Source organism: Marmota monax, unplaced genomic scaffold, assembly GCF_021218885.2.
Source record: "Marmota monax isolate L192 unplaced genomic scaffold, Marmota_monax_Labrador192_F-V1.1 WCK01_AAM20220418_F8-fsc00020, whole genome shotgun sequence".
In the NCBI taxonomy this organism is placed as follows: domain Eukaryota; kingdom Metazoa; phylum Chordata; class Mammalia; order Rodentia; family Sciuridae; genus Marmota; species Marmota monax.
In genome coordinates, this window is record NW_026692912.1 from 20103403 (window position 1) to 20127857 (window position 24455).

The 24455-nt window shown below is 46.5% G+C and overlaps 2 protein-coding genes and 1 pseudogene across 20 annotated transcripts in view; 2 read left to right on the plus strand and 1 right to left on the minus strand.

The window, feature by feature from the left end:
• Garnl3 (GTPase activating Rap/RanGAP domain like 3) overlaps positions 1 to 4841 on the plus strand; it is a 143802-nt gene extending 138961 nt beyond the window's left edge. For all 5 annotated transcript variants that reach the window (XM_046451190.2, XM_046451191.2, XM_058581776.1 and 2 more), the window contains 3 exons: positions 439 to 654; positions 1877 to 2003; positions 4372 to 4841. In XM_046451190.2, the coding sequence (XP_046307146.1) occupies positions 439 to 654; positions 1877 to 2003; positions 4372 to 4555 (527 nt within the window). In that variant the 3' untranslated portion in view covers positions 4556 to 4841. The remainder of the gene's footprint in view (positions 1 to 438; positions 655 to 1876; positions 2004 to 4371) is intronic.
• A 2915-nt stretch (positions 4842 to 7756) lies between these two features.
• Positions 7757 to 21293, plus strand: Slc2a8 (solute carrier family 2 member 8). Of its 15 annotated transcripts, none has more exons than XR_009227445.1 (11): positions 7761 to 8032; positions 8105 to 8267; positions 8487 to 8693; positions 9889 to 9988; positions 12665 to 12864; positions 13674 to 13820; positions 13970 to 14078; positions 14749 to 14919; positions 15675 to 15752; positions 16984 to 17133; positions 18148 to 18163. XR_009227445.1 is itself a non-coding variant. In XM_046451209.2 (11 exons), the coding sequence occupies exons 1-10, from the start codon at positions 7977 to 7979 to the stop codon at positions 17119 to 17121; spliced, it is 1437 nt and encodes a 478-aa protein (XP_046307165.1). In that variant the 5' UTR covers positions 7765 to 7976; the 3' UTR covers positions 17122 to 17133; positions 17245 to 18124. The 15 variants fall into 15 exon arrangements, 13 of the variants coding, with proteins under 13 accessions (XP_058437765.1, XP_058437767.1, XP_046307169.1 ...); XR_006853106.2 differs by lacking the exon at positions 18148 to 18163 and adding an exon at positions 17245 to 18124; XM_046451209.2 differs by lacking the exon at positions 18148 to 18163 and adding an exon at positions 17245 to 18124 and having other exon boundaries at positions 7765 to 8032; positions 15607 to 15752.
• A 465-nt stretch (positions 21294 to 21758) lies between these two features.
• LOC124097084 (nucleophosmin-like) lies at positions 21759 to 22547 on the minus strand (annotated as a pseudogene).
• Positions 22548 to 24455: the final 1908 nt, after the last annotated feature.

Genomic DNA, 24455 nt, shown 5'->3' on the forward strand with positions numbered 1-24455 from the left:
CATGGGGTTTGTAGCTAGAAGTACCTAGTCATAAAGACTCAGCATCATTCAGCCCACCCACTGGGAACCCTGGCGGCCTGCAGTGGTTTCTGCATGGCAGTGAACACAATACCTTTCGTAACTTCTTGCCACATGAGTGGTCCTTATCACTTGTTAAGATAAAGCATGGGGCCCCCAGGCAAGGCAGCTCTTTGCCTTTCTTGTCTAGCTTTTCTCCTGGCCAAGCATAACCATAACAAGTGCATTTTATCTAATCTAAATACATGAAGAGGAAGTCCATAGAAAACACAAAGCCATCGGAGCCACTGCTTGTGACATGGAAGATCAGCATGTGACAAAACCTTTCTTCATGCTAACTATATTGAGGATCAGAAAATTATTCTCTTGTAAATAGTAGCAACCTAAAGTTCTTATGTTGTTTTCTAAATCATATTTCAGGTGAAATTCAGTCAAAAAATCTGTACAGGATTCCACTTAGAAACCTAGTCGGCAGAAGCATCGAGCGACCTCTGAAATCACCCTTAGTCTCCAAGGTCATCACCCCGCCCACTTCCATCAGCCTTGGCATCGCTGCCATTCCTGTCACTCATTCCTTGTCCCTGTCACGCATGGAGATTAAAGAAATAGCAAGCAGGACCCGCAGGGAACTGCTAGGTAATGGCTTTCAATGTTTGTGTTTTCACCGCTGACAAATAGACTAGCTAGTTTTACCTTTGGATATTAATATCCTCAAAAACTATGACTTAAAAAAAACTTTCCCTTTAAAAAGGGATTTATAAATAAATTATAGTCCAGGGAATACCATATTGTTTTCCCAAAAAAAGTGATGCTGTTGATCTGTATTTATTGGTGGAGAACACTTCCCAAGCCTTGCTAAGGAGGAACAGGCAGTTTATAAAACACTGTGTCTAGTGGAGTTCAACTTTTTAAATAAAAGTATCTATATATGTTTAGTAGTCTAGAAAAGCATCTATCAGGAGTTGTGGCCCACAGTTCTCAGAGACCACTTTATATTGGTACATCCAGAAGTGGAAATTTACCACATTTTTACACACACACCTCACTTCCCTTATCATTTCCCCCAGCCCAGTGGCCAAAGGGGCAGGTCTGAGAGCAAGTCCAGATGCAAGGCATTTGTCATGCCCTCTTCTCCCAGCATGCACAGAGGCCCAACCAGAAAAACATGAGGCCCCTTGGTCATTGTCAAAGGGCTGGAAGCTTCTTATTCAGATTTGCAGAATCAAAAAATGGAAAAATGGAAGCATCATGTTAAACCAGTAAGAACTGGTTTGAACACTAGAATTGGGATCAACATGGCATGAAAATTACAAGGACAGTTGGCTTTGGTGCGTTCCCCCCTACAGTAATGTTTTCTGAATAACTGGAGAAGTATTTCAGGCCACTTGACAGGGTGGTTTTCACAGTTGGAGTTGGTAAAATATGTGTATTGCTATTTTAACCCACTCTTTCATCTGAAAGCCTCATCTGCTGGCCACTGTTGTACAAACCACCAAGCCTTTCAGAAACTGAAACTTGATGAGTCAGAGAAAGACAAATCACTCTCTATAAGACTGGAGGGACTTTATCTCCTTTATTAGGCTCTTCTGAGTCTCTTTGGGGACTTTTGTTTGATTGGTTAGTTGGTTGGGTTTTGTTTTGGTTTTGGTTTGGTTTTTTGCAGTGCATATATACTTTATAGTCAAAAGGGGGGAAACCCCTTTACCAACAAGGAAGCTGAGTTTATATATATCCTATCATCTTTCTTCCTGACTCTATCCCAATAACACACCAATACTCAACCAAGAACAAAAAGGGTGTTTCCTATCTCCATGGCAGCTGCATGGTAATGACCCTGTGATTCTCCTCTGTAATCCAGGCCTCTCAGATGAAAGTGGACCCAGGGCAGAAGGAGCACCAAGGGCCAAATCAAAACCCCGGAAACGGTTAGAAGAGAACCAAGGAGGCCCCAAGCCTGGGACAGTGAGATCGACTAGCAGTGACAGGTAAAGAGGGGACCAGCCCTTGCCCAGAGCAGTGATCCTATGTGTCACAGCAGTGCCCAGGAGGCCTTTGGCCAGCATGGCACAGGGTCAGCATCTGGTTCCTCTCTGAGACCCTCAAAGAGCAGAACCTTCCAGGACAGGGCTCAACAAACAAGCAACCTTATTAGCAATCAAACAAATGCTCACTGAAATATATCAAGAGGGCCTAGGGTGTGGCTCAGTGGTAGAGTACTTGCCTAGCATGTGGGAAGCCCTGGTTCCCATCACCAGCACCCCAAAAATAAAAAATAATAAAAATATATTGAGACTTTTTTTCACTCATCAGATGGATAGAAATTTGTAGCAACAGAACTGAGAATGTAGCTCAGTAGTAAATCACCTGCCTACTGTTGTGGGGCAGGTTGCTCAGAAAACACACCAGGTCACAATTTTGTCCAAATTGAAGAGTCTTTATTTAGCTGGCCAGCTGATGACTGTTCCCCACAGGACCCATAACTGCCTCTGTAAGAAACAGCCCCGAGCCTGAGCATTTTAGAATATTTAAAGGCAAAAACCACATCTGGGTTGATGTAGCTGCAAGCAAGCAGGTACAGAAGCTGAATTGGGCAGTTAACAAGACAATGCAATGGGTACACTGGTATTTCCCACAGACTTTCCAGGTTGGCATAATAGCAAGCAATCAGAAGGGAAGTGGGTCAAAATGACCCTAGTTTAGTACAAGTTAGAGAATGGTTACTAACATCTAGACAATCAGTCTCTGACAAGGTACATTGCCCAAGAAAAATGGAAAGGAAGGAGAACTATTTTACATTGTATAAGAATTGCTATTTTGTGTTGCCAAGTTATGCTATGTAGCTATTAATGGTTACAGAGGAAGGGCTTTCACATGGGAGAAGCATTTCTTACATGATATGAAGTCTCAGGGTAAAATGGAGTCTGTTTGGTCATTGCCCATATAGCCTGGCCCATAACACTAGTATGTGTGAGCCCCTGGGTTCTATCCCCAGCCATACACAAACACTATCAATACTAACCACTGGACATGTAAACAGGGAGGGCCCTTCTGAATGGCGGTTCAGCATCACATGTAATATTTGTGGGGTCACACAGGTTTGTCCCATAAGCTCTACTGTTGTCCTTCAGGCAGCATTATGGCTCCTGTGTGTGCAGGGTAATGGAGCTGTGTCCATCTTTGCTTGTTCACCCAACACACATTCTTGGAGAACCCAGCACTGAACAGGGGTTGAGATATGGAAATGACCCAGCCCCAATCTGGGCCTTCAGGGGGCTCACAGGCCAGTGGCGAAGGTCAAGAGCCCCACAGTCACTGCTTCCAAGGTGACAAGTGACACGGGCAGGAGCATATCAAGCATGGATCCTAGGGCAAATGTGTATGAGCCTGACAGAGGAGAGGCAGCCCTCACTAGTGCTTTAATCCAACACTCAGTGCCAGGGACTTTGCCCCAGAGAAGTCAACAGTAAACAAATAAGCAAATCATCTCAAATAATGACAAATGCTATAAAGAGATTTTAAAGAATATAAGTGATAGGGTGGCAAATAGAAGGTCAACTTCTTTTCTAATTTTTTTTTTCTTTTTAGTTGTAGATGGACCTTTATTTCTTTTTATGTGGTGCTGAGGATCACACCCAGCGCCTCACATGTGCTAGGCAGGCACTCCACCACTGAGCCTCAGCCCCAGCCCCTAGAAGGTCAACTTTGATAGGGGGTCAAGGAAGATTTTGGAGGAAATGTCATGGTGCTAGGCTTGGAATGAATGATAAGGAACTAGGGGAACAGTTCCTATGACTGCAGGGACTTGGGGCAAAGAACCCTGAAGCAGGCACAGTGTGGCCAGAGACAGAAGGAACAAATGGACAGGCTGAACATGGAGAACAGTCAGGGGCGGTATGAGGCTGAGCAGGCAGAGCAGGCCCAGGAGCATTTGTTGAGTCATGCCCTCCTTGAGACACAGAACCAGTTTGGGTCAAATTATTTAAGCAGCTATCAAGAAAGCAGAGGGAACTGGTTGGCTGGAGACTGGAGCAGCCCAGGCCCTGTACCTCTGCTATGGGAGGAATTTCAGCTTATCCTCAGGCCATTGGAGGATTTGAGGCAGAGTGACATTATCCAGATGTTCACTTCAGAGAGGTGAATGAATAATGCTTCAGCAACAATTCTGTGTCACACCCTGGTCTTTAGTCCTCACAAGCCCCAGAGCTGGGCTATCTGATTCCAAGGCTTGAGTTGGGGAGGGGACCCCTGTACTTCCACACCTTTCCCATTGGGATGGGGACAGGGCAGACACTCCAATGAGCCCAGTTCCCTTGTGTTCCCATTGAGTCCTTGACAGTGACTTTTCTCTTCCAGGATCCCATCAGGCTCCTTGGAAAGTCCTTCTACTTCTGAAGTCAATCCCAAGGCGTGTTACCACTCCACAAGCTCTGACCAGGACCCAGTGGCAGAGAGGGAGGGCAGCCCCGTCTCGGTCTGGGGCAGCAGCCCCTTTCAGCTCACAGCTTCCTCAGATGAAGACATTATTGACTTGAAGTAAACAGTCCAAGTCTTGTTGCCATCCTTAGTTTTCTTATGGAGATTTATACTCTTTAAACAGTTCTAACATCATTTCTCAACAAAATGTGGCTCCAGCCTGTCAGCGATCTATTGGACCAAACTTTCTGCACACTCGGCCAGTTGGGTCACTCTCCAATGTCCGGTGCCATCTTTCTTGACCTTTGTTTCTTTCCTTTCAGGAACCATCATTCCCTTGTAATAAAGGTGATAGATTTCATTGAAGTTTTAGATTGAAACTTTGAATAAATCAAAAATGTTCATTCTTATTTACTGCAACTTCTCTTATATTTTATATACTTAGATGGAAAATTATTTTTTCAGTATAATTTTGATTTATGTCACACAATGTGTTTCTTTTATAAAGAGTAGCCATTGCTTTTTAACTTTATTATAAATAAGTTTTCTTTCTGCACTGTTGGCCCACTGTTTGAGTTCACTGTGATTGGAACCAGCTGTGTTCCTGCCTGTAGACTTGAGAAGAGTTGCATGGTTGGATCTCAGAAGCTCCTTCTTCCTCCTTGTGTCTCTTGATAAATAATAAGGCATAGGAACTTGTCAAAGTCTTAAGATTATTCTGTCTGATTTTGTTACTGAGATATAACCAGGTTCTCCCTTGTGATCAAATGAATCCTTGAATTCCCTCCTCTTGTGGGTTTGTCTTGCTCTTTCACATGAACCAAATCATTATCCTTCAGAGGAAGGATACCATGCATCTGCCTTCTCCAGCTCCTTCCTCAGAGTGAGCCGTAAAAATTGTGAATTGGGCCTAGTGCAAATGAAGTAGGAATTATCAGCCTCAAGCCAGAAGAGAAAGATGGGGAAACTCCAGTTTCATTGATGTTTCCTGTAAAAATTTTAAGCTTTGTGAAGAAGGAAATTTACCTTTGGCTTTGGGAAATGCAATCCGTTTTATTGTATGTCTTCTTGCCTCCATCACCCATGGGAAAAAATTTAATAATTTGCTCTAAATTATTTGTCCCCACGAAAGCAGCTTTGATGAGTCCTACAAGTGTTCTTTTTAAGTGCGGAGGACTGTTGGACAGAACCTCGACCTGACAGATTTTATAGACATTTGGATCTTCTCTCATCATGGGACTGCGGGAAGACTCCCCTCTCTGACTTTTGCACAAACAGTTCAGCACAACACACCCAGGTTGAAAGAGTCTGGTTCCTCTTGGCAAGACAGGAAATTCAATCTCCAGCCGGAAAGAAAAGAAAGAGTAATGGTGGTTTTTAGGTGTACTCAGGTGGGGCTTCTTATAACTAGACATGTCTCCTCCTACCCTTTGCAGCATTTAGCATTCCCATTCTTTGTATTTTGTTGCGCCTTTTCATTCATGGATGGGTATAAGAGGGGCCAGGGGGATACAAAATCAATTACATGCTATAGTTTGACACCACCAACAATTTTGTGAATTAGGGTCATTATTCCTGCTTATAAAATAAAGAAATTGAGGTTCAGGAAGAGGCAATGATTTGAATCTGCAAGTTATCTGATCCCAGAGCCCTTGCTCTCACCTCTGCCTTGGGTCAGCTGGAACTGGCTGGTGTTTTTCTTGTTAATTAGTAAGCTTCAAGAGCTGTATCTGTGTTTTCTGTCATTTTTTTTAAGTTTCTTACATTAAAGCCACCTATGATTTGATAAGAGTCAGATCTGAGGAGTACAGAGAGGACAAGAGGTTGACCCTACTCATCAGGCTGATAGTGCTTTATTTACCTAAAGGGGGTAAAAATAACAACAACAAAAAATGAAAAGTGGGTGAGAGCCTGTTATGGCAACAATGTCTGCACACACATGGGCAGGAAGACTACCAGCCAAAAGAACAGGTGTATGGGGGTCTGTGACTCACAGGCTGTCTGGTGCAAGCTGGGCTCCTGGCAGCATCCTGTCTACTTAAGCCTCTCTGCTACTGCCCTGTGTTACAAAGTAAAGGGTCTGTGGCCCTCACCCACTTTGCAAACATGGGATGCCCACTGTCAAAAGGAACTCATGTCTATTGGGAAATAAATGAGCAGGTGATTACAAAGTAGTTATAAATGCTGCAATCAAGAATTTACAACCCTGGCATGAGATGCTGTGGAAGTTCAGAGGGGCAGTTGCCTATCTTTAGATATAGTGTTGTAATCACGACTGAAAAATATCGGTTGCTAGTACAATCAGGTGACTGCAGTGAGTACAACCACTATCATAAGCATACAGGCCAGCATATGCTGGCTTATGTTTAGTCTTTCATATAGTTGTGACCCTGCTCACAACTCTCCTGGAGATTAATTAGCATCCCTAACTCTTAGAGATGAGGATACAGAGACCCAGGGAGGGATCTCTTACTCCCAAAGCCCTAATTCTTTTCAGAATTACACCAGTACCCCCACTGCAGCTGCCTGCACCCAGTGTGTAGGATATGAATTGAGTACAGATGGCAATTGAATGCAGAGCCTCACAACCCTCACTGACAGCGGTGGCATGATGGGTGCACATGTGGACAAATTGGTTACTAGAATCCGCAGGGGACTCAAAAATGGGAGGTAGTTAAGATGAAGATTCAAGAGTCAGTGAGGTACAGGGAGAGTAGAGTTCACCATTTAAACCTAGCTCAATCACACATACAGGAATGGGGGACCCCGCCTAACACGTCCTCAGCAGGAGGCCCTACCGGCTTTGTATCCGCTGCGCGGGGTGGAGATGGGTTACCGCGCCCAGGACTAGCTACGCCTCAGCCCCTAGTACCCCAGCAGAAGCGCTGGGCCAGTCTTGGCCCCTGAGTCTCAATGGGGCAGAGTTGGGTCAGGCCATTCCAGCCAGGTCCAGGGCAACGGTTAACGCCAAGCAGGAACTGCAGACCTAACCTCGGAAGACAGTCACAGCTGCCTGGAGCTGGGGTTTCAAATTTGGGCCCCGTCAGTGTGCTCCTCCTACGTCCCTCTCCTACTGTCATTAATTGAAAATCGACTGAGAGGCGGCTTCGGGCAAACGCGGGGGGGGGGGGGCGGGAATCCTCGCCCTCCACCCTCATTGGCCAACTTTTTTCTGAGGTAGCTTTTTTTTTTATGGTCCCGCCCCCAGACTCGCACCACACTCCAATTGGACGGTTGTGCTCTTGGCGGACGCAAACTCCGCCCTCCACCTCTACTTAAGTCAGTCCGCCCGAGGGGCGGCTCTAGGGCGCTTGGCCCGCCCACCCTGTGCTTCCAGTGGTCGACTCTGAACCTGAGGGGCGGGTGCTAGCGCAGATGCTAACCCCGCCTTGCGTTTCCATTGGCTAATACTGGTTCAGATCCCGCCTCAGCACCGCCCGCCGTCGCCCATTGGCCCGCTCTGCCGGGAGAAGTCTGAGGCAGCACTAGCGGGTCCCGTGGCGGTTCGGGCGTCAGAGCCAGCTGGGCAAGCGTTGGTCGCCGACATGACGCCTGAGAACTCGGAAGAGTCCCAACCGCTCCTGAGGCCGCCGGGCGGCGGGTGAGCGGCAGAGGACGTGGCCTTGCCCTCCCACTCTGCCGGCTCCTCTCACCCTTCGCCCTGTCTCCGTAGCTCTCCCTGCGGCCGCCGCGTCTTCCTCGCCGCCTTCTCCGCTGCCCTGGGCCCCCTCAGCTTCGGCTTCGCGCTCGGCTACAGCTCCCCGGCCATCCCGAGCCTGAGGCGCTCGGTGCCCCCGGCCCCGCACCTCGACGACCGTACCGCCTCCTGGTTCGGGGTGAGGCCGGGGCTCACGCCAGCCCACCTGGGACCCCCGCGTCCACCCGCTCCCCCTCCGCCGCATGCATCTTGTCGGCCCTACCCAGAGTCTCCCGGTCCCCGACCACCAGCCCGGGACCCAACTGCCTTTCTTCTGAGGCTGCAGGGCGTGGGGCGGAGGGCGAGCGTGGACTGCCGTCCCTGGCCCCTCCTCAGCCCGCGGTCGCCTCGCCCCCAGGCCATCGTGACCCTGGGCGCCGCGGCGGGGGGCGTTCTGGGCGGCTGGCTCGTGGACCGCGCCGGGCGCAAACTCAGCCTCCTGTTCTGCACGGTGCCCTTTGTGGCCGGCTTTGCCGTCATCACTGCGGCCCAGGACGTGTGGATGCTGCTCGGGGGCCGCCTCCTCACCGGCCTGGCCTGCGGCGTCGCCTCACTAGTGGCCCCGGTGAGTGTCTTCCTGGATGGGGTCCCAGGCCCCCGTGCCTACAGGTATTATCTCCCCAACCTTCACCACGCCCTGGGAAGGAGCCAGGGCCCTGCCAGATGAAACTGCCTCAGAAAGGCGAAGTCCTCTGCCCAGCGGGGCCCCGGCTAGTCAGCTGGATGGATTACTGGAACCCAGGGACCCAGTTGTGCCTCTTTTGCCCCCCACCTCATAACAAGGTGGCACCTGAGGATGGTCAACAGAGCCCCAGGTTAAGGCTAAATTCCCCCTACAGGTTTGTCCCTGGAACAAAGGCTGCTGGTTTCTGCGTTCCCTTGTCTTCTCACAGGTCTCCTTCCCCAGCCTCTCTCACCCTCCCCTGAACCAGAGCTGCTCACTTTGCACCCCTGACACCTGGGTCACTTACCTGGGCAAAGCATCTCTCTGGGCCTGTTTCCTTCCCTATAGTGGGGTTCATGGCATTACTCATGAGGTGGTTGTAAGGATTGGGCAAACTGCACCTGAAGTCCCTGGCCATGGCATGATCCTGTAGGGACTTGGACTCTGGCGTGATTGCTGGGTGACCAGTGGACTGCTGCTGGCCAAGGCTTGGATAACCACTCATTCATCCCTCACCCTGCTGGAAGTTGAAAGAAGCTTCTCAGGGCTCTCCCTGGTCATACCCATATGCCTCTCCTTTCACCCACCTGCTAGCAGGCGGTCAGGAGCTAGGGAGGAAGTGGATTTGGTTTTTGGTTTTCATTTTTACTGGGCAAAAAACAGCTGTCTTAGTTATGGGCATAAGGCATGGAATAACTTAGAAGTGTGGGCTGGGCCGTGGTGGCCCCTGCGCCTAGAAGGAGAGAGCATCTTGTAGCAGTTGAGTTGGGGAATTGATGTACTTAACGGAAAAAGGCCCCTTCAGCTGTCAAGAGCACCTGGAGCTGGTTAGCAAGGCAGAAGCTTAGGTCCCACCAGACCAACTGCCTCAAAGTCTGCATTTTATAATGGGTATTTGTGCACATTAAGTGAACATTTGGGAAGCTCTGTGCCTATACCTCTCCCTCATCTTCAGAAGAGCACTGGGCCTTGGTATCCTGGACAGGGCTCTGCTGACCTGGAGCAATGCAGAGTCTCCTCAGCTTTTAGTGACAGAGGACTTTCGGTTTTAAGAACACTTGGACCTTGAGTAAAGTCTTGTCTTAATCATTGGCAGATTTATATCTCTGAAATTTCCTACCCAGCGGTCCGGGGACTGCTCGGCTCCTGTGTGCAGCTGATGGTCGTCATAGGCATCCTCTTGGCCTACCTGGCAGGTATTTTGCATGATCTGTTTTGATTCCTGTTAATGGCTATGTGGCCATTTTACAAATGTGGAAACTGAGGTTCATGGTGGACAGGGGTTGCCTGGGGTCACACAGCCAATGGCCAAGATGCCAGGTTCCAGTCTGCCCCCCTGGAACCTTGGGATATGTAGGTCTTATGTCTAAGTTCAGGGAACAGCTGGAGAAGGTGGTGTTCTCATCTTCTCAAAAGCCTACTTTAGTGGTCTGAGTAGGGTTAGGCACAAACCAGAGGATTCCAGGGGTGGGAGGGGCACTGCGACAATTTTCATGCTGAGTCTCCCTCAGCATATTAGTGTCAGCAAAGTGCAGTATTAGGAAGGCTGGTCCTCAGTACCCCAGGGGCCACAGCTGTGCTAGCCTGGGAGAGGTTCAGGAAGATACATGTCCTCATTAGAAACAGGGTAGAAAGAAGGAAGTCTTCAAACTGAACAGTCCTAGATATTGGATGATCTTTGCCACCTGCTGTGTGACCTTGACCAAGTCTCATTGCCCGTAGGAGCCTCAGTTTCCCTGTCTTTAAATGGAAATAACCTCACCTAGTCTATTAGATGACACATGATAATTACCTGGCAGCAGGTCCCAAATGAGAATAGTAGAGTGATGGCTTAAGAACCATGAGATCCTTGAGGGTCCATGCGGGTCCTTGAGGGCCTGATGGGCCTGAGGGATGCACCATCTGGGTCTTGAGAATAGATGACAGATATGTCTTTGCTCTTTCATTTTTAACCCAATGACCACCCTAACTAATTCAGAATCCTGCCAGCAGTCTGGTTGCCTTGGGAGCCCTAAAACAAGCCAGAGCCTCCACTGTGCACAGACATTGACATTCCTAGTTTGGGGGGACAGATCCTCTGTGTCCATCTGCCCACGGCATTACCTCTGGTTCATCTTAATCTGGACTTACTGCTGCTTCTGCCTTTCATTGATCATTTTCTGTGAGTTTTGATTCACTGGTGTGAGTTAATCATTAACCACAAAGTGTCATGGGGACAATAATGCCTCAATAACTAGACTTTGTGGAACCTCTATAATTTATCTGCACCTTATTGCTAAAGCAAATACATATGTATGCCCCACCCCCTGCATGCAGAAGAAAGGTGTTTCATGCCATCACTGCTTTGAACTTAAGAAAAATTAAAAATTAGACAATACCCTAAATTCATTCCTAGCCCCTTTATCAGAGAACCCTTGGGCTTTGTTTAAATGTAGATAAATCTGCATTTATACTGTTCTTCCTATAACCCATCTACATCAAGGAATCAAAATCTTACCACCTCTTCAGTTGTGCTCATACTTTGATAACTTGTTCAAGTGATTGAACGCTCAAGAAGTACCAGAAGGGAGAGCCTGCTCAGTGAAAAGTCTCCCCATTGTGTCCTGATTCCTCCCTACAGAAGCCAGTATGGCGTGTTTCTTGGTGACCTCCAGAGATTGTGTGTGTTTATGAAAAATGTGCACATTTACTCTCCCACCCCCTTGACACTAATGGTGCTGTGTCATACCAAGGCCATAAAGAACCAGCACCTCATTCTGTTTTGTGGTTACAGTCATGCGTCACTTAACAGAGACTTAAGAACTGAATTGTTAGGCTGTATTGTCTCTGTGTAAACATACTAGAGTGTATTCCCACAATCCTAGATGGTCTTGGCCAATCACTGGGCATGGCCTCTTGACACAGTCCAGAGCTATGGTAAGCACAGGATGTATGAGGTTGCTGCCCTGTAATAGCACTCTGTTCTACAGCAAGAATTTTTTTAGTGGCGTGGCTGGGGGAGGTGATATACCAGGGATTGAACTCAGGGGCACTTGACTGAGACACATCCTCAGCCCTATTTTGTATTTTATTTAGAGACAGTGTCTCACTGAGTTGCTTAGCACCTTGCTTTTGCTGAGGCTGGCTTTGAACTCGCAATCCTTCTGTCTCAACCTCCCGAGCCACTGGGATTACAGGCATGTGCCACCGCGCCCAGCAAGATTTTTTTTTTTTTTTTAAGTAGGAGTATACTCTAAAATTTTCAAAGTATAGTGTGACAAATCATAAACCCAAACCAACCATTTCTTATCAAGTATCATGTAGTGTCCATAACTGAATGTACTGTACCTTTGTACAGCTGACAGTGCAGTGTTTACAGCAGCATCACCACAGACGTGACCATAGGATATTCCCATGACTGCATCACTAGGCAACAGGAAGTTTTCAGCTCCATTATAATCTATGGGCCCACCTCATATATGCAGTCTGTCATTGACCAAACATCGTGATATGGCGTAGGACTATTTCACTGAGGAGATGTAGAATGTACATATCAATGACCTACCACCATTGCCCCAAATGCCATAGCTAGCCCATGGTGTTTGCATTTATGAACAACAAGAATAGCAATATCGGGCTGAGACTGTAGCTCAGTGGTAGAGCGCTTGCGGAGCATGCATGAGGCACTGGGTTTGATCCTCGGCACCACATAAAAATAAACAAAGGCATTCTACCTATCTACAACTACCAAAAAAAAAAAAAAAAGAATGGCAATATCAGTAATGAACATGACCCACAGAGTAGCAAGATTCCCACTTTATAGCTGAGTATCAGGTTGGCAAGTGGGGGATGCAGGTTTCCTTGTTCTGGCTCTGATGTCTGCACCCCACCAGGCCGAGTCCTGGAGTGGCGCTGGCTGGCTGTGCTGGGCTGCGTGCCCCCCTCTTTTATGCTGCTGCTTATGTGCTGCATGCCAGAGACCCCACGCTTTCTCCTGACTCAGCACAAGCGCCAGGAGGCCATGGCTGCCCTGCAGTTCCTGTGGGGCTCCGAACAGGGCTGGGAAGAGCCCTCTGTTGAGTCTGAGCACCAGGTGAGTGGCTGGAAGGTGGGTTGAGGGAAACAGCCTGTACCGAAGGCCACACACCTACAGGGGGTGCCTGTCTGCCCTTAGTGAGGACCAGTGCTGTTCTTTCTTTGGGCAGGCCCGCACCCCACTTAGCTGGGCCCTAACCTTAGGTCACTGGGGATTCCTCTTGTATGTGTGTGTTTGCTGGCCTTGTGCATGGAAAGCAAGCACTGTACCATTGAGGAACTACATTCCCAGCCCCTGAATCCCAGCTGGATTCTTAGCATCCCAAGAAGAAAAAGGCCAGAGGAAATTACAGATGCAGAATTGAGGACTTGGATTTAACCAGGGAGTTGTAGGGTGGGGGAGAAGATCAAGAGTCTGGGCTTTAGCGTCAGATAGACTCTGCCACTTCCGGGTTGTGACTTTCCCGTCTGAGACTTGATTTCTTCATCTGTAAAATGGGTGTCTTGGGACAGTGCCTCATTGTGATGAGGATCCCGTGCAGCGGGCCATGGGAGGTGCTCAGCCAGGGCCAGGCCCAAGGTGAGCACTGGGTACTTTGAAGGTTGTTGGGACTCAAGAAACTAGTGTTCTTTGCCCAAGTACCAGAATCTCTTTGTGACTCCTCCAACCATTCAGGAAGAGCTGTGGGAGGTAAGGACCATTTCATTTCACAAATGCTGGAGCTTGTCTCTGCACCTGCCCTGAGGCCCCAGATGAGGCAGGAAAGGAAGCTGAGGCTCACTCCTCTCCAGCAAGCCTTAGGATGGTAGGTTCCAGGAGGACCCTTGGGACAGGGTGGAGGAGCACTGGTGGCTCCTGTCCTCAAGCAGGTTTTTCAGCTGGCCCTCCTGAGACACCCTGGCATCTACAAGCCCTTCCTCATTGGCATTTCACTGATGGCCTTCCAGCAGCTGTCAGGGATCAACGCCGTCATGTTCTATGCAGAGACCATTTTTGAGGAGGCCAAGTTCAAGGTAAGAAGCCTCTGCCGACTTTATCCAGATGCCATATGGATGGGGCTGCCTCCTCAAGCCCAGGGCCTCATCACCTGGCATAGGACTGCAGAGGGAGGTACCCATCTCTGGCTGGCACACTGTCCAGCCTCGGCCTCTATCCCCTCCAGGACAGCAGTCTGGCCTCAGTTGTCATGGGCACCATCCAGGTGCTGTTCACAGCCGTGGCAGCCCTCATCATGGACAGAGCTGGGAGGAGACTACTCCTGGCCTTGTCAGGTGAGGACTTTGCTCTGTGTATACAGGGTGCCCTGGCCAAGATCCCTTCACCATTGCTGGAGAGCCCTTGCCCTGGCCAACAGGTCTGAATGCCACTGAGCGTTGATGAAGAGAGACTGTGACAGACCAGGCTGTGATTTGGCAGCTCTTCACTGAGCTACAGGTTCTTTGACAAATCTACAAAAAGACACCATCATGGTCCTAGCTCACACTGGAGAAACTGAGGGCTGAGAGGTCAGAATGGCCCAGAAGCTGTGGTCCTTTTGGGCACGTGACTTTCCCTCTCTGAGCCTCTGTGAAATGTGGGTAATGGCATTGCCTCCCTCAAGGCTCCTGGGCAGATCAGAGAAAATCTACATGTGTGAGGACCTGAGCGCAAGCCTACCCATGGACACTTGGTGTCCACTGGCCATTGCAAAGATCACTGTTTAGGTGGTATTAAAATGCCATCATCATTACTGTTGTTGCTTTCACAGGCCAGAGAGTGTCTTCTTAGGAACCTCTCAGAGTTTACTGAGGTCCAGGGTCTAAGGCAGGGTGGCAGGGTGCTATCCAGTCAGTGCTTCTGGAGCCAAGGTGCCCGAGTGCCCAGCTGGCTGCTCTGAGGAAATAGGTCTGCCTTCTTGCCATTTTCCCGAGTACCTTGCCTGTTCCTGCCTTTTGCCTGCAGGTATGGTCATGGTGTTCAGCACAAGTGCCTTTGGCACCTACTTCAAGCTGACCCAGGATGGCTCCAACTCCTCACACGTGGACCTCCTGGTGCCTGTGTCTGCAGAGCCTGTTGATACCAATGTGGGGTTGGCCTGGTTGGCCGTGGGCAGCATGTGTCTATTCATCGCTGGTGAGAGGGGCCCCGTGGGAGGCTGGGTGAGGGCCACTGTCCCCATGCCTGTGCTGCCAGGTTCCTACAGCTGCCAGCAAGTCCAGTCTTACCTAGCCTTACCTCTCTGTCTGAAGCTCTGACCATGTGCCAGGCATTGAACTAAGCCCTCTGTGTTCCTTTCACTTAATCCCCATAACAACCCTGTGAGTAGGCCCCAGCTCTGTCCCATCTTATTTCTTTTTTAAAAAAAAATATTTATTTTTTAGTTACAGGTGGACACAATATTTTTATTTTATTTTTATGTGGTGCCTAGGATCGAACCCAGGGCCTCACACATGCTAGGCGAGCGCTCTACCTCAGAGCCACAACCCCAGCCTCCATCTTATTTCTTTTAATATTTTTTTTAGTTGTAGTTGGACATAATACCTTTATTTTATTTATGTATTTTTATGTGGTGCTGAGTATCAAACCAGTGCCTTGCATGTTCTAGGCGAGTGCTCTACCACTGAGCAACAACCCCAGCCCCTCTCTGTCCCATCTTATAGATACCAGGCTTCATGCCTAAGAAAGGAAGTAACTGGCCCAAGACCTCACAGCAGGAAGGCACAGAGCTAGAGGACCCAGGATTCCAGGACCCTTCATTCCCACAGGTTGGGAGGCTGGGGCTCCTTGACTCTGGGCTCTGATGCTATCTTGCTCCCACAGGCTTTGCAATAGGCTGGGGGCCCATCCCCTGGCTCCTCATGTCTGAGATCTTTCCTCTGCATGTTAAGGGCGTGGCCACTGGAGTTTGTGTCCTCACCAACTGGCTTATGGCCTTTCTGGTGACAAAAGAGTTCAACAACCTCATGGTGAGTGCAGGCCTAGGCCTCCCCTTCATGCAATTTGTTGCAAAAGACTCAGAGTCAGTGGCCTCATGTGCAGGCTGAGGCCTCCCTGTACCTGGGACACCAGCAGTCTTAGCCAGGGGTGCAGTGGAGACAGATGGACTGGAAGTCAAGGAACCCAGGGTATGATCCAGAAGTCTCCAGTCTGCCTTGGCAGGAGGACAGTTCATGAACATTGGGAACAGAGGCCAAGAACTCATGATCTGTGTAGGAAGAGTCCCAGGCCTAGGCTCCAGCACCACCCTGGCCAAGTCCATGCTGTTACCTCTGAACCATCTTCCTTGGCTGAAAATACCTTCCTCTTAAAGTTGATGGGATAATTGAGTCAATTCAACATTTTTCCTCTTCCTTGTAGACTGACAGATGTGCCCCGCAGTTCCCCAGCCAACAGAGAGGCTCTGGAGCAAATAATCAAGTCATTTGTTCAGTCATTCGTTCTCTCCAGGTCCCCTGACATGTACCATGTCCCAGCCTTTTGAAGGCACCAGAAACAACAATAGCTGAAAAGGACAGGTCCCTTTTTATGGCATGGCCAGGAAGGTGATGGGTGGTGATGGAAAGCCAGACTGGGGCGTGGGGAGGCAAGTCGGTGACAGCCGTGGACACTCAAGGTAGCCTGGAGTCTTTACTGAGCCTGGGCTCATTCAGGCAGGGCTGCCCTAGGAAGCACATTAGGAAGGCCAGGGCAGAGGCCTGGGGTGGGACTTACTCACTGGATGTTCAAGAGGATAGACAGAAAAGGAGGGAGAGAGAGAAGCCAGTAAGGAAGTGACAAAGGATATAATAATGACTCAAATGTGTCTGCTGTCTAAGAGACCAAGAGAAGGGTCTTGAGGAGGAGGGGTTTCCAAGTGCCAGAGGATAAGGAGCTGAGAAAGGAAGAGACTCTGGTCTGGCACTGAAAGGTCACAGACTCTGACCAAAGAGACCCTTGTCACTTAAGAGGTGATTTCTGGCTTCTTTCTTGGGCCCATACCTCCCTCCATGCCAATGCGCCCTCTATGTCCCCAGTGTTCCTGGGGCCATGCTCTCTCATTCCCACTGCACCATGAAAAGAGAGCTCACTGGGTCCAGGAGACACATAGGCAGGTCATCAGCAGGTAGGCCTTGGGGCAGGATAGTGTCCAGACTGCAGGGAGGGAGTGAGATCCTAATTTACGGCCATGTGCACCTGTGGCCCTTCCTTTTTCTACAGGAGGTCCTCAGGCCATATGGAGCCTTCTGGCTTGCCTCTGCCTTCTGCATCTTCAGTGTCCTTTTCACTTTGTTCTGGGTCCCTGAAACCAAAGGAAAGACTTTGGAACAAATCACAGCTCATTTTGAGGGGCGATGACAGCCCCTTTCTGTGAGTGGTGGCCCCTCCTAGCTGGGCTGGCTTTGGGCTTTAGAGGGAGTGGAGCAGCCTGTGACTCTAAGCTGGACCTCAGCCTGAGCCTGGAACCCCTGACTGTCCCAGGCCCAGGGAAGCTGGCACCCAGGACCAGAGCCCCTGGAGCCTGGGTTTCCAGGGCCCTCTTTCCCGTCCAGTTCTCATGGCCCAGCTCCCCAGGCTAGGAGGTTCACCAGCCTCTGGGTCCAGTTTCTGCTGCTGCTCTGTGGGCTCAGGAACATCTGAGGAGGTCTTCAGGCCTGTGGTCAGCCCTTTATACACAAGTCGTCTCCATGGTACTAAAGCAGCAAGAGAAGAGGAGGGGCCTCTCAGCTCCTGTTTTCCGTGGAAGATGCTTTTGGAGGTTGGGTCCAAGCATCTGCTTGCTCTTCTCACTGAGCTGCATTATCAGGAAGGACTGTCTGCCAAATAAAAATTTGACACAAATCAGGTCATGACCTCTGCATGAGCCCGGTTTGATGAGGGCTGCCATTACTTACATAAACCAGGCCCTCGGCCCTGCCCAGAACATCCTGTGTATTCACCTGTTTGGGTCAGCCACCCAGACCCTTGTCACTTAAGAGGTGATTTCTGGCTTCTTTCTTGGGCACAGTGTCTTTGGTCATTAGCCATCAAATCCTGTTGAATTTGAAAAAAAAAAATTCTCTTTGACTTTAATGGACCCAAAAATCTTGTTACAAGTGACTTGTATTATTCATTGTCTAAGTAATGCATGTTTATTGCAGGAAACATATTTACTTAATATAAATTATTTTATAGTAGTTAACCATCTGCTAGGTACTGTTCTAAGCATTTTACAAATATTAACTTATTTATTTAGATAAATAAAATATTCACAGTTGCCCCTTTCCAAAGATAACCTCTGTTAAGATTTTGGTTCACCTCTTGAAAACTCTCTCCTGGTACTCATGCTCTCTGTTGTCACTAAACCATTCTTTTCATTGCACCACTTCTCTGTCTGCCTTCCAGGTGCCATGGCTCAAGCATGTGTAAGCCTGGGCATCTCCCAGTAAGTCCTGTAATAAGCCAGAGGACAGAAGCCTTTGCGAGGGGAATAGAAGGTCATGTGTGCAGGCAGAAGGGTGGAAGGGCAAGACTCCAGGGTCAGTTTCCAGAAGATGCCAAGGCAATGGCTCTATTTTCAGTGATGTGTGTGAAGCGATGCATAAGAACATGGATTTCTGTCTGCTGTGGCAAGATCCAAAAACCCCTGGAGCCTTTCAGAAGGAGTCACACATGTGGGCAAGAACACCTTCTGCACCAACACCTACTGTCTACATTTGCATTCCCAATACCTACAGTGGTTAGTTGGGCTACAACTAGATTGATTGTTCTTTGTATCTCAGGGCAGTAACAGTAGTACAGGTTGAGAACTAGCCCATGATGTTTGCATTTTGAACAACAAGAATAGCAATATCAGGCTGAGACTGTAGCTCAGTGGTAGAGCTACTGAGATCTGAAATCCAAAACTTTGGAGACGCCAACATGACACAGATATCATGGCACACACTTATAATCCCAGTTACTCAGGAGACAGAGGCAAGAGGATTTCAAGTTCTAGGCAAGCCTGGGCAACTTATACCCTGTCTCAAAGTAGAAATAAAAAGGGCTGGGGGTGTAGCTCCACAGTAGAATGCTTGCCTAGCATGCATGATGCCCTGGGTTGGATCCCCGAGAATGCAAAAAGTTCCTGATTTTGGAGTACTTTGGATTTTCAGACTAGGGATGTGCAACTGCTAAATAGTACAAAATCTAAAAACTTGAATCCAAAGTCTTTTGGTCCTCACCATTTCAGATAAGGGATACTCAATCTATACTGGTATCAATATTTTTTTCAGTACTGGAGATTGAACTCAAGATATACCACCAAGTAAAAGTTGCCAGATAAAAATTTGACTCGGGGGCTAGGGATGTGGCTCAAGCGGTAGCACGCTCGCCTGGCATGCGTGCGGCCCGGGTTCGATCCTCAGCACCACATACAAACAAAGATGTTGTGTCCGCCGAAAACTAAACTAAAATAAATAAATAAAAAATTTGACTCGGAAAATTAAACCATGACTTATATGCAGGGTGAATTCCAGTCTTTTTTTTTTTTTTTTTTTTTTAGAAATTTAACATTTTTAAAACTTTTTAAAAATGGTACTGGGGATTTGGGGATTGAACCCAGAGGTTCTTTACCACTAAACTACATCCCAGCCCTTTTTATTTTTTATTTTGACAGATTCTCACTAAGTTGCTTAGGGCCTCACTATCTTGCTGAGGCAGACCTTGAACTTATGATCCTCCCGTCTCAACCTCCCAAGTTGCAACCGCACCCAGCTCCTTTGTTAAACTTTAAAAACATTATACACCTGCAATCCCAGCAGCCTGGGAGGCTGAGACAGGAGGAGCACAAATTCAAAGATGGCCTCAGCAACTTAGTAAGGCCCTAAGCAATTTAGCAGGACCCTGTCTCAAAAAATTTAAAAAGGGCTGGAAGCCGGGTGCAGTGGTGCACACCTGTAATCCCAGTGGCTTGGGAGGCTGAGGCAAGAGGATATCCAGTTCAAAGCCAGCCTCAGCAATTCAGCAAGACCCTAAGCAAGAGCAAGTCAGTGAGACCCTGTCTCTAAATAAAATACAAAAAAGGCCTGAGGATGTGGCTCAGTGGTAAAGTGCCTCTGGGTTCAATCTCTGATACAAATATATATATAAAAGTAACATGTACATGTTTAAAATATCAAATTGGTAGAGAATAGAATTAATGAAAAATGAGTTGCCCCACCCCAGTTAAGAGTTTCTGATTTTAGTTTTCCTCAGGGTTACCTGCTTGACCTAAATATGATACAAAAGCCACCAGCTTGCCTTATCTGTTTTTTTTTTTTTGTGGGGGGGTTCCAGGGATTGAACCTAGGGGCATTTAACCACTGAGCCACATTCCCAGACCTTTTTTTTATATCTTATTTACAGACAGGGTGTCACTGAATTGTGTAGGGCCTCACTGTGTTGCTGAGGCTGGCTTTGAACCCATGATCCTCCTTCCTGCCTCAGCCTCCTGACCCCTGGGATTACAGGCATGTGCCACCATGCCCAGCTAGCTTACCTTATTTTGATTCCTCACTGGGCAGAAGAGGACAGCAGCATTTCCATACCACTTCATCCCCGTTTTCCTTCTTTTCAGTTTATTTTTACTTTAAATTGTCAATAGTTATGATATTTTCTTTTTTTTTTTTTTAATACATGACTATAGTTGCCTCATGCTTAGGCTGTAGATTGTTTCCAAAAAACAAACCACGTATTTCAGGTGGTGGTGAGAACACCCTGTCCGATAGGCATGAGATAAGTCCTAGCCATGCTGACTACAGTCATTTGGGTATCCGCAGAGGATCAGTTCCAGGACCCTGCCCCACAGACACCAAGATTCATGGATGCTCATGTTTTTTTTTATATAAATGGCATATTAATTACATATAATCTACACCCATCCTCCTGTATAATTTAAGTCATTTCTACATTATTTATAATAGAAAATACAATATAAATACTATGTCAGTTGTTATTGCTTAGGGAATAATGACAAAGGAAAAAAGTCTGCATGTGTTCAGTAGAGACACCGATGTTTTCTCTTAATGTTTGTTCCTCAGTTGAATCAAAAAAATGCATAAACTGGATGTGGAGGGCTGACTGCATTACATTTCCTGGTCTTTATATACAAGGAAAATTCTGGCATGCAATAAGAGCTAATGAGATATAAGTAGAATGTAGATATAAGTAGAAACTGGAGCTTCAGAGGAGAAATGAGCACATTGGATGTACAGAGAGGAATGTGCTAACATTTGAGAAGCACCCCCTTGGTACTTTATTTTTTTTAAGAATTGAGATGCTACAAGCTGCCTTTAGGATAATCTGGGGCCCAAAATGATCCCTTGCTCTGATATGAAAACCACTGGTATGTGACATTTAGTAATATATAAAAGATAAACCCTCATGCATGGGGGAAGAAGGAACCAATAAAGTATTCATAGAATTATAGTTATATAAATAATATTCCCTATAAACCAACGGGACTAAAAAAGATATAATCCTATGTCAATAAACCTGTTTTTTATTAAAATACTGAGTTTATTTCACATGTATATTTTTGTCTCTCCATCATTTCCATGCCTGACCACCACTACTACTATGTCCTATCATAACATTCCATACATACTTAGAAACCAAGCAAAGGGTGGAGTTCCACCTTTAAAAACTAAAACTATTCTTGGCAATAGGACCTGGACAACATTTAACAAACACGGTAGGGAAAGTTCTCACTTTGCATTATAAATAGGACAGCCAGATATCAACTGTTACAGAAATGAAATAAGAATTTTTTTTTAAAAGAAGCGAGAGAGGATTTTTTAATATTTATTTTTCAGTTTTCGGTGGACACAACATCTTTATTTTTATGTGGTGCTGAGGATCGAACCCAGCACCCCATACATGCCAGGCGAGCGTGTTACCGCTTGAGCCACATCCCCAGCCCAGACAGAAATTTTTAACAAACTGTTTGAACTATTGAAGAGACTTCCTCTACTGCCAGAGATCTTGAATAGGCTCCTGGTCAGATATCTGTAAGCAATTCTTCACATAATTGATGAACTTGGCTTCCATTTTGGGAAGAGAATCACCTTTTTTCTATATCTGCATTTTTGCTTTAATGTCTTCTATAGAACTAGGTCCTTTTGGTGTTTTAGGAGTTTTTTCCTGTTTTTTTGAAGGATTCTTGACCTTTTGATCTTGGTGTTGATGGTTTTGAGTCTTTTCCATTCTGGTTTGATTTTTGGCAGGAGTCTCTCATATAGATTTCTTCACTGGAGCTTTTTCTTCAGTTTCCTCTTCATGAAAATCATATCTTCATCATCATCAATGTCTTCAGCAGCAGCAAGTTTTACTTTTTTCTGGGGAACCTTGCTACCACCTCCAGGGGCAGATCGCTTTCCAGATACAGGAGTTTCTCATCCTCCTCCTCTTCATCTTCTGACTCTGCATCTTCCTCCATAGCTACTAAGTGCTGCCTACTAATATGCACAGGCCCTGAACTGCACTTCAACCTTAAGACCACAGGTGGTGTGATTTCAAAGCCCCCAAGGGAAACGGTTGGCCTTACATTTTCAATGTTGTCAATGTTACTTTATTTGGACTGCCTTCATAATTCATTGCCTCTGCTTCAACAACGTGCAATTCGTCCTTTGCACCAGCACCTAAACTGACTGTTCTTAACGATAACTGGTGCTCATTTTCATCATTATCCACCTTAAAGTGATAATCTTTGTCAGCCTTTAGCTCACAACTGAAAAGATAGTTCAGGGCCCCAGGGGGCTCATGTCCATATCCATCGAATCTTCCATGGGGTGGTAGTACACACTTAGCTGGGAGAGAAGGCGGACAGAAAATAGGTTGCTGCTTTAGAGAAGAGACACGCAGGATGGAATCACACCAGGGCCAGAAAAGAACATTTTCTAAGAATCAAGATAAAATGGATTTGCTTTTATACCATGTTGATTATTCAAATTAATGCCATATTTGGTTTTGCCATTTTAAAAACATTATTAGATATTTTTTCCTGAAGTTTTTTTTATCCCCTTAAGAAACATGTCATCTTTATCGTCTTCATTGTCTTTCCCTTTTGTAATATGCTCTCTGCTAAAGGAATCAATTCTGACCTTCTGCAAAGTTGTTATCCTAGGTTTTCATTTCATTGAACTCCTGGATTAACTCCCCAGTTTCTTGAATTACCTGCTTTGCTCTTTGGATACCATTTTAATTCACTTGAGTGTACACCTTCATGAGGCTATCATGCTCTGGTTCTAGTCTTTTTTTTTTTTTTTTTTTTCATGACAGGTGCCAAGATAGCTTCTGCCTAAAAAGGCTTTCTTTTACCATCACCTTCATATGGTAGTTTTGTTGGTTGTGCTGGGGATGCAACCCAGGACCTGGTGCATGCTAGGCAAGTGCTGTACTGTTGAGCCACAGCCCCAGTTCTTTTGCAGGTATGTGATTTTTCTCTAAAAACTTTCAAAATCTTCTGACGATTTAAATTTTCTTAGGAATGAGTATAATTGTAGGTTTTTGCTCATTTATTCTGTAAGATGTTGAGTCTGACTACTTTCTTCTAGAAATGTCTTTTATTTCTTTATTTCCAAACCCCCCCACCTTGCTTTTTCTGTTTTCTTTTTCAGGCACTTCTGGTAGATATTGTACTTCCTGGTGTGGTACCTTTCCACTGTTAATATTTTCACTTATATGCTATTTCATTGTCTTTGCTTTGTGTTCTAGATTGTTTTTTTTTTTTACCTTCCAGATCTTCTATAGAATACTTTGATTTACCAATTTTGTTTTAAAATAATTTTGATCTTTTTCAATTGATAGAAACTTGTATTCTGACCTAGAACAGGTTCTATCTTAGGATCCATTTTCCCTTGAATGTGTATGCTGTTGTTTTGGGGTGGAGGTCAATTTATTTAGTAGGTGGTTCAGGTCATCTGTATTAGGGTTCTTCAGAGAAACAAAATCAGTAGTGTATATGTGTGTGTACACAGAGAGACAAAGGCATACAAAGAGATTTGTTATAATTATGGAAGCAAGAAGTCCCAGGACCTGCAGGGTGAGTTGGTGTGCTGGAGACCTAAAAGAACAGATGGTATGGTTCTATTCCAAAGACTTGTAAACTTGGGAAGAACCAACATTTCAGTTAAAGTCTGAAGGCAGAAAAAGACTAGTGTATCAACTCAGGGCAGACAGGAGAACTTCCCCTTCCTTCTGGAGGGGTCAACTTTTTGGTTCTATTCAGGCCTTCAACTGATTAGACGAGGTCCACCTATATTGAGGAAGGCAGTCTGCCTCAGTCTATAGTTCAAATATTAACTTCATCCACAAATATGGACACCCTGTGGCCCAGTCAAGTTGACACATAAAATTAACCATCAACTCTCCTGACTTCCTGTCTACTTGGTATACCCATTTTTTGAGAATGGGGTTTTGAAACCTCCTCCCTAAAAGTGGATTAATCTAGTTGCCTTGCAGTTCTTGGGTTTGCATTATGTATTTGGAACTCTAGTTTTAGGTGCCTGCACATTGGGAATTGTTATATTCTCCTGTTTTGTCCTTTATCCTTAGGAAATGGCCCTCTTTGTGGTGATATTCCTTGTTCTGAGGTTTTGTCTGATTTTAAAATAGTCATTCCATTTTGGCGATCATTTTTAAAAATTTTTTTTGTCAATGGAACTTTTATTTATTTATATGCGGTACTGAGAATC